The 9832-nt window shown below is 38.1% G+C and overlaps 1 protein-coding gene across 1 annotated transcript; it reads left to right on the forward strand.

The window, feature by feature from the left end:
* Positions 1-3088: 3088 nt before the first annotated feature.
* Positions 3089-4044, forward strand: LOC311593851 (olfactory receptor 5V1-like; the record flags this gene model as incomplete). The annotated part of the gene is given in 3 exon segments (XM_084775240.1): positions 3089-3349; positions 3352-3453; positions 3457-4044. Coding segments are annotated over 3 exon segments (951 nt in total).
* Positions 4045-9832: the final 5788 nt, after the last annotated feature.

Below are 9832 nucleotides of genomic sequence, written 5' to 3' on the forward strand. Positions count from 1 at the left end.
TTGTGAGTGTGTATCTTGTGTGTGTATGTGGGAGAGAGAGAGAGAGAGAGAGAGAGAGAGAGAGAGAGAGAGAGAGAGAGAGAGAGAGAGAGAGAAATGGAGAGAAAGGGAAAAAGTTCGAATTAGGTCACATGAGGGAGAAAGAGAAAAAGGATGTGGGTGTGTGAGATAAGGATAGAGATAGAGAGAGGAAGGATAATGAACGGAGATCCACGGTGCCCAAAAATGAAGACTCAATGGCTAATGAACTGCTAGCCTGAGGGAAGAAAGAGGGAGGGAATGGCAGTAATCCAGATGGGGGAGGGGCCTGTAAAGCAGATCCATCCCATACCACTGTAGAAATCCACCAGCCCCATGAGGCTCAACTGAGTGGGGACAGAAACATCGTTCTCCACTGTGAGGAGGTCCCCCTCAGACACAGACTTAGGGGAGGGGAGGGGAGTAGGGGGGAAGTGGGAGGAAGGGAGGAGTGGGAGGATACATGGGATGGGCTAACAACTGAGATGTAATATGTATGAATTAATAAAAATGTAGTTAAAAAAAAAGAGAAAAAAAATAAAGTTACTACCACATCTGTGTAAAAAAAAAAGTATCATTTAGTAACACAAACATAAAATTTGATATAATGTTCAGCTTTGCCAAAAAAATGCAAAAATGCACTGGAATTAGATTTTTCAAAAATAAGCATTCAAGTAGAATATTAGATATTTGGTAACAATTAGGCTTAATTATTGATTCTGTTGGAATGGGCTTAGAACATTAATAATTACAAGATCAAGGTATAAAAGTTTGTAATGCTGTGATTAAAATATACAATTTTATGATCTTTAATTGTCCTAAAAGCAAGAAAAATATTTAAAAAAGAATTCTGTTTTTACTAAGTAAAACTAACCAATTATATGTACATCCTCTTGGGAGAGAGAAGAAAATCTTTTCATCTGCTGTGTTATTTCTGCCTGATATATCTTGCTGAGAATGTGATTCTTTCTAAAAAATGGGAGAGATAATGCTGTGCACATCACTGGATTACAAGTTACCTGAATCAAATTGTGGTAGCACATGCCATTAATTGCAGGGTTTAAGAGTCACAGGCAGGCAATTCTCTTATGAGTGTAAGGCCAACATGGTCTCCCAAATAAGTAGTTAGGTTAGCCTGGTCTACATAGTGAGTAGTGAGGTTATCCAGGGCTGTAGAGTGAGGCCCTGTCTCCAAAATAAAACCAAACCAAACCAAAACAAAACCAATCAAACAAACAAACAAAGAGCAGCTGAGATACTATGTGGAAAGTTCTTCAAAAGGGTCAGAAAACTCCATATAGTATTTTCAGTGGTTAATCAAACAGAAAAGGAGCCTTGAACCAGCCAATGGATCTTGAATTTCCCAGAATGCCATCGTGTTGGCTAGGTATTTTTTGTCAGCTTGACACGTTATAATCATTTGGGAAGAGGGAACTAGATTGTGAGTAAGTTTGTAGGGCAGTTTGTTTTCTTAATAACTGTAATGGGACGAGCTCACTGTGGGTGGTACCGTCTCTGAGTAAGTGGTTGTTGGTTGTATAAGGAGACAAGTTGAACAATCCCTGGGGAGCAGCCAGTAAGCAGCACTTCTTCATGGCTTCTGCCTCATTTCTCATCTCCAGGTTCTTGCCTTCAGTTCTTGATTTCCCTCAGTGACAGAATATAAACTAAGCTACAATAAACTCTTTCCTCCCCAAACAAAAACTTCAAGAACCAGTGGATGCTTCTTGATCCTCCTTTTTTTTGATGAACCACTGGAGGAACTATATGACTTTTCTGATCATTTTGAAGAACTGTCTACATATTATCTCAGCTGCTCTTTTTGTTTGTTGCTTTTGGACATTGAGATTATGATAGAAATAGAAATCTAAATATAACAGGCACTGATCTTTGGAAAATTCATAAAAGTACAAGTGACAATATTCCAAAGTCAGGGAATTTAATTAGCATGCTCACTATTGAAATTTACCAGGTTCCAAGTAAATTAAACAATGTTATTCATTAGTAAGAATGGGAAACATAAAAAGTTTGGTATATATTTGAATAATTTCTAACACCAGAAATATAGATAATACAAGATAAAAACAATCTATATGTTTTACTATTTATTTTGTTGTTTGTTTTTTTAACATGGGTGTTGGTGTGTTTCATGGCATGTCTGTGTGGCTGTCACAGGACAGCCTGAGGGAGCTTACCCCTTCTTTCTACCTCATGGGTTCTGGAGATTGAACTAAAGTTCATGGGTTCTGGAGATTGAACTAAAGTCCTCAGCATTTTCTGTAACGTCTTTTACATGATGCGCCATCTATCTGGACCTATAGTTACTTTATAAAACTACTTCTCTTTAAATGACTGAAGCTATTTGCTGTACCTAATGTCTCACAAGCATTCTGATTTATTTCTAAGTCAGGAATAATCCATTTATGTGAAATACCATTAACTGATTCTTTACCATAAAATTCCACTGCATAGATGTGTCACATTTTAAAAAGAATGTAATCATCTGTTGATGAATATCTAGGCTGATTCCACTGGTAGTTATTATGACAAGTATGGAAACCAACATGGATGTGCAAATACATTTTTGGCATGTGGACTTGATTCTTTCTACAAATACATTGATTTTAATGAGAAAAAAGGAAGACACTTATTGTATGTTCTCATACAAAGACGGAAAGGAGGATCAGAGAGTCTGAAGCCCAGACATTCTATAATCTATACTAGGCAACATGTCTGCAGATCACCAGGAAAATTCAGAAGAGCTTGACTTAGCCATTATCAAAAGAGCTCCTGTAGAAGATAGTCCTATCCAACCTAGGATGGTTTTCAGTTTACAATGGTAGTACTGTGTATTCCACAGGGGCTTAATCCCTGGGAGAACCACTGGGAGTATGTCTATATGTTTTGAGAGGCAGGAATAGGTTGTGTCTTGCAAAGAAGCACTCCACTGTGGTTTGGTATCCAATGTAGTTGGTGGTGACATTGTTAGTACTAACCCTCGTTTTCTTGTTTTGCAGATATTACTTATGTATCTTTTTGTCAAACTCACAGAGGGAAACAAGCTTACATCATGGAAGGAAAGAATCAAACAGCTCCATCTGAATTCATCATCCTGGGGTTCTCCAACCTGAATGAATTGCAGTTTTTGTTCTTCACCATCTTCTTTCTGACTTACATGTGCACTTTGGGAGGGAATGTTTTCATCATCTTGGTGACCATTGCTGATTCCCACCTACATACACCCATGTATTATTTCCTAGGAAATCTCGCTATCATTGATATCTGCTACACTACTACTAATGTCCCCCAGATGATGGTGCATCTTTTGTCAGAGAAAAAAAAATCATTTCCTATGGAGGCTGTGTGACCCAACTCTTTGCATTCATTTTCTTTGTAGGCTCAGAGTGTCTCCTCCTGGCAGCCATGGCATATGACTGATACATTGCTATCTGCAAGCCCTTAAGGTATTCATTGATCATGAACAAGGTCCTGTGCAGCCGGTTAGCAGCCTCGTGCTGGACAAGTGTTTTTCTCAACTCTGTGGTGCACACAGTTCTGACCTTCCACCTGTCCTTCTGTGGTAACAACCGGATCAATTATTTCTTCTGTGACATACCCCCTTTGCTGATGTTGTCTTGTGGGGATACTCCCATCAATGAGTTGGCTTTGCTGTCCATTGGGGTCTTCATTGGTTGGACTCCTTTTCTGTGCATCATCCTTTCCTACCTCTACATTATCTCCACCATCCTGAGCATCCGCTCCTCTGAGGGGAGGCACAAAGCCTTTCCCACCTGTGCCTCCCACTTGCTCATTGGCGTTCTCTATTACGGCAGTGCCATATTCACATACGTGCGGCCCATCTCATCTTACTCGCTAGAGAAAGACAGATTGATCTCGGTGCTGTATAGTGTTGTCACGCCCATGCTCAATCCTGTAATTTATTCACTGAGAAATAAGGACATCAAAGAGGCCGTGGAGACTATAGGAAGAAAGTGGCAGTCACGAGTTTTCTCTTATGACTTGTAACCTCACTTAACTATAGTAAATAATCTTACATGTAAAAAGTTAATATTTTCACCACTCAGTTGTTGCTGTTATATTTTCCTTCAAATCTGATTGCAATATTTGGAAACTTAATGAGTTGGCACACTCTACCTTAAGTGTACATACCTGAGCTTTCATTAGTCTCTTATGGAGTCACTTATTTTAGTTTCTATCATTTTTATTTTCTTTTCCATTTTAAAATCTGCATCCAAAGATGATTCCTCTCTCCTGCCATATTTACTTGCCAGGAAAGACTGTATTTCAGGCCAAGCAACTGCTACCTTGAGACATTCAGTTGCACCCCCTTGCAAACGATCATCACATCTGGGACTGTTTACTGTTTACACACTCTCATGGAGGGTGGGAGCACCACGAGGTGCTTACCATCAAGGTGCTCCTGCTACCTGTTGTATACAACATGGACTCAGGGAAGGGCTAGAGTAGCTTAGAGGAGTTAGGGAAGATAAGGGGAGACAAGTGGAGGAGTCTCCATATATGGGCACCTTATTCCTGCTGGGTAATGCAGGTAAAGCCTATTGGAGGAAGCACATCCTCACCCCTGTAAGTTACCTGAAAGTAAGCTCAATAAACTCATTCCCAGAATAAAACTTGGCAGATTGTGCCTTCATTTTCTCTTGTGACAATAGGAGAAGGCAAAGACATTGCTTATATCTCCTGCAATTTTAACAACTGCATTTCCTATGTGTAAAAACATGAGAGACATGGGAGATGACTCAGCAGGTAAAAGCACTTGGTGTCAAGCTGAATGGCCTGAGTTTGATCCTATAGTTCCCCACGACAGCCTGCTATTTGTTCTCTGGTCTTCATTCACATGATGTGGCATGTATGTGAAGACACAAATAGACACACACACTCACTCACTCACTCACACACACACACACACATTTGCACTACATGAGTAATGAAAAATTTTAAAATGCGAACGGCATTCCTTGTTTGTTATATTTTTCCATTTTTATTGTGTTTCTTTCTTAACATATACATTTATATTATTACACATAAATAAAATAGACTACTTACAGCAGGAAAAACCATGAAACAACCAGGAATTATACAAATAGTGATTTCACTATGTGTATTTGGTATACTTGAAGCAAACTTCTTTCCTATCTTGAGCCTAAAATTCTGAATGAAAAAAATCTATACTCATTTCTCATCTCTATTAATTTAAAACATTTCTTTGATTTAAAAACATCTTAACCCTAACTAACTAAGCTTATTTGTAAGACTAAACTATCTGGTCTTCAACTGCATCAGAGACTTGAGAAAGAATAAAGCTTAATTACCTGAGTTTACATGGGGTGCAGGTTAGCAGCTTCCAAAATGAAAAATGACAGAGACAGTTTGCTCTCTGAACAGTCACCCAAAACTCTCTATAACATTGGAGCATTATCTTCAGTCTTCTAGCCCAATATATCCAACAGACATATCTGTGAGACAGGAACTATTGAGGATTTTTTTTACCCTGTCTTGGCTAGACTTTGCCTGTTCACTCTGCCTACATCCAAGCTTTCCCATTTTTAGGCAGAATTCTGTCTGTGGCAGAAATAAGAACATTTTCCCCATTGGCTGGTTTGCCACATTTGAAGCCATCTCCATAAGGAGATTCTTTGCTGCTCATCATTTTCTTTGAGGTAGGTTGAGTATTGCCAGGAGTTAATTTGTCTTAATGTCAAATAATCTTTAGAATAATAAAGACAAATTTAAATGCCATATTCTGTAGGTCTCTGAAGTTTTTGAAGACCTTATTTATTTATTTTAACCTTATATATCTATAGAATCATATCTATCTGTTAGACCTAGAATATATATTCTTGTGATAAAAATAGACTAGTATTTGACATGGTGATGATTTGTTCAACTAGCAATTAGCATGTGTTACTTAATTATCCTAAATAGCCTACAGCAGCACCACTTTTGAGGTATTGGAAGTAAACCTTGTCTTATAATTGAGTTTGATGGGTAAAATACCTCATATTAGAGTATATATATATATATATATATATATATATATATATATAATGTGCGTGAAGAATAATCTTAGATTTGAATTTTATGTATCAAAATTACATTTTGCATCAATATACAAAATTCTATACCAATGAATTTAAATAACCTTATTTGTGAATAACAATTAAGGCCTTGTGTTGAGGAGTAGATATGATAATCTACCTTTTGTTCTATCATTCCTCTATACTTCTATACCCCCCTTTCTTTTCACCCCTATGTCCTTATATATGAAAAAAGATAAAGGAAAAGTGAGACATCTCTGAGTCCAACTTAGTTTTCTCTCCATATAAGACCAAAAAAAAACTTATAACCAACTCCTGATGAAAATAAGTATCTGTACATGAAAAACAGCAAACAGAAACGTACCCAACCCCCCTTTGAGGAAATGGAATACAGTTCTCTTAAGATTTCTTCAGGCTGATTTAGGGTGAATAATACCTTTGAAGGGGCCCAAATAACATTGGGGAAAATGGTTAAGTAAGCCAGAGATAGCATTTGGGGTCCATTTTCTAAATGTTGAGAAATTCCAGGATTAACAGAAGTCCTGTGTGGGACATTCTGAAATGCTAGACCAATTGGGATCAGAATGAAGGAGAAATAAACATGTTTTTGTTTAGATCCCAAGTGGGGGATGAGAAAAAGACTTGTAAGAGAGCAGATGATGTTTATCCCCTTAGAAGTCGAACCACCTTGTGGGGAAGATTGGTTGTTACCAGCTGAAAAAAATCCTTGAACAAATTGTGAGAGGAGATATAAATGTGAGCCAAAAACAGGAGATGGGGCCTTTGGAGACTTGGGATAGTTTGGCTATTGATCGCTCCACTTCAAGATGCTCCTAGAGAGAATGGCACAAGGGAAGGCTGTGGCTCTGGGTTCCAATTGCTCCAGGTTCCAGCAGAAGAAATCCTGCTGACTATGCCAGGAGAATCATTCCTCAGAATTGATATCCATAAGGTTTCATTCTTTTGTTCTTTAATCTCCTTTTCCTATTGTTTAGGTTAGTCAGATTATAAGTGAGGTACGCTCAGTTAATAAATTCATAATAAAATATAATTGTTAAGAAAATGGGAGCCTACATAAGAAGCTTTCTACAACACTGTCCTAGAAAGCTGTCCTGTTCTGGTGAATAACAGCAGCCTAGGTGCCTAGGGTTGGAACATGAAGAATGCAGATTGTCACCATTCACATGCTGAGAGAAATGAATCCTGCCAAGTCTGACCAGCTCCAGTGTTCAGTTCTCTTGTTCTGAAAACATAATTTCTCACAAGCATTATACAGTTCTAAAATTATAATGGTGGTTCCTAACACACACCTTGTTTGATCAGCAGGACAGCAGTGACTATTCAACAACCTAAGGACCTACCTGAGAACCACAAAACACCAACACTGGTGACCCACAGGTGAGGAGCAAGGTTGGGTCTGGCCTCTGCCAGCAAAGCCACAAAGTCCCCTGTCCCCACAGAAACTGCCGCACAACCTCCAAAGGCTGGCACCACATGCCTGGCTGCTGGGCAGCTCTGGAACTCCCTGTGGCACAGAAGTAGCTGGGGACTGCAAAATCACAAGCATCCGTGGGTTCTAGAACTGAGCAGATCCCACAATTGGGACCACAAGTAATATTTTTATTCTTTTTGTAAGTAATTTTTCTATGTTTCTTTGTAAAAATGATAGCTTAACATACAGAAGAAACGATACCTATTTTATTCTAGCATATAAGAACATACTGATTTATGTACTGTTTACCACACCATATTAGGCAAAATGAATAACAAAAACATCCAACATTAGTTTCTACCCTTTTCTTCTTTTTAGTTAAACATTTTTATACAATTTATTTTGATCATGTTTTTCACTTCCCTGAACTCCTTCTAGATTCTTTCCACCTCCTACCCACCCAAATTTATGTTTCCTCTTTCTTAAAAAAAAAAAACCATACAGAAACAAACTTCAAAACAAACATACATGCAAACAAGAAAACAAACAAAAAACCCTAGTAAGATAAAAAGACCAAAACAAGAATTGTACAAACACAAGCAACTGGCTTTTGTTGGCCAATTACTCCTAGAGTGTAATTGATATACCCAATATCACTCCATGGGATGAAACTAATTTTCCTGTTAGCAAATAGCTTCTTGGTTAGAGGTGGGATTTTGTGTTCATGACCCCTTTTCAGTGCTGGAACTTTGTCTGGTTTGAACTTGTACAGGTCTTACCCATGCTGCTACAGTATCTATAAGATTCACATGTGCATTTAATCATGATTACCACTAGATTACATTCATCATGTTCTTTTCTTTTGACAGAGAAATGTAACTGTGATGAGGTGATGTTTCACTTCCAGATCGTTTGGTAATTAATTTTGTCACCTGCTACATGGGCCAAATTTAACATTGTCATGTTGGAAAGATTGTCAAGTATTTCAGTTCATATTCCTAACTAACACAAATGTTTTTTTATGTTCACATGGCTATTTTGTAGAGTATCTTAAGCTTAGGAAATATTTTTTTTTCTAAAAAGTGTAGAAAACAATGATATAAAATGTATAGAAAATGAAGTAAATTGTTTGAGAGGGAGAAAAATATTTTAGTTACATAAGAACTGATAAGAAAACATGTGGGTTATTATTGTTTTTTTTATTTTATTATGAAGCAAATAAGAGGTACAGACCAATTTTCTCATGAACATAGACTTAAAAAGGCTACAAAACACTTGTGATCTGAATTCAGGATCACATTAAAAATCATACAATGTGTCCAGGTTGGTTCTATTTCTGGAAGAGAAAGGTAGTTCAGCATCTGCAGACATTAGTCTCTACAGAAAACAGAACAAAACATGAACGCCACACACACACACACACACACACACACACACACACACACACACTAAATCAGCCTACACACTGTCATTTAAATAGTTGAACAACAGCTGTCTCACACCTAAAAAGCGTGAAATCTCTGTGGTTTCTCAGTCTATAAGGCAAGGTGCCATAGTACTTGTAGTAGTCACACAACAGCTGTCTCACACAGGGGATGACAGTCCACAAGGCTGGGTGTCCTAATAGTTCCAATCTGGGGCTGAAACTTGGAGGGGTCTTGGAGATCCACTGGTCCTCAGGCCATGCTGGAAGCCTGGAAAACTTGTCCTAACATCAGCAAAGAGATGAGCAGCAGTAGCAAGAGGGTAAATTATCTCATCAGTGAAAGGGAGGGCAGTGACCAAAAGGCAAACAATCTTCCTTCCTTCCTTCCTTCCTTCCTTCCTTCCTTCCTTCCTTCCTTCCTCCCTCCCTTCCTTCCTTCCTTCCTTCCTTCCTTCCTCCCTCCTTCTTTTCTCTCTCTCTCTCTCTCTCTCTCTCTCTCTCTCTCTCTCTCTCTCTCTCTCCCCCAATTTAGGCTGCCACCCAAAGGTGACATTCATTTATAAATTAAGGCAATCAAGACAATTCCACAATTGAGGATCCCTGCTTAGGTGGTTCAAAGTTGTGGCAAATTGGCTTTAAAACCAACAATCACAATGTGCAAATTAAACATATACTATTAATAGACTATTGGCAAAAATAATATAATCATCGTAAAAGATGAGAAAAAGCATCTGCCAATGTGCAACAGCTTCACGAAGAAATTAAGGATAGATGGAACATACCTCAAATAATAAAAGCTACACATGTGACAAATGCATAGATGTTATTCTAAATATGGGAAATTGAGAGCATCACTTCTAACATCTGTAACAAGACAAA

This window comes from Acomys minous, assembly GCF_964271855.1.
Source record: "Acomys minous genome assembly, chromosome: 3".
NCBI classification, from domain to species: Eukaryota; Metazoa; Chordata; class Mammalia; order Rodentia; family Muridae; genus Acomys; species Acomys minous.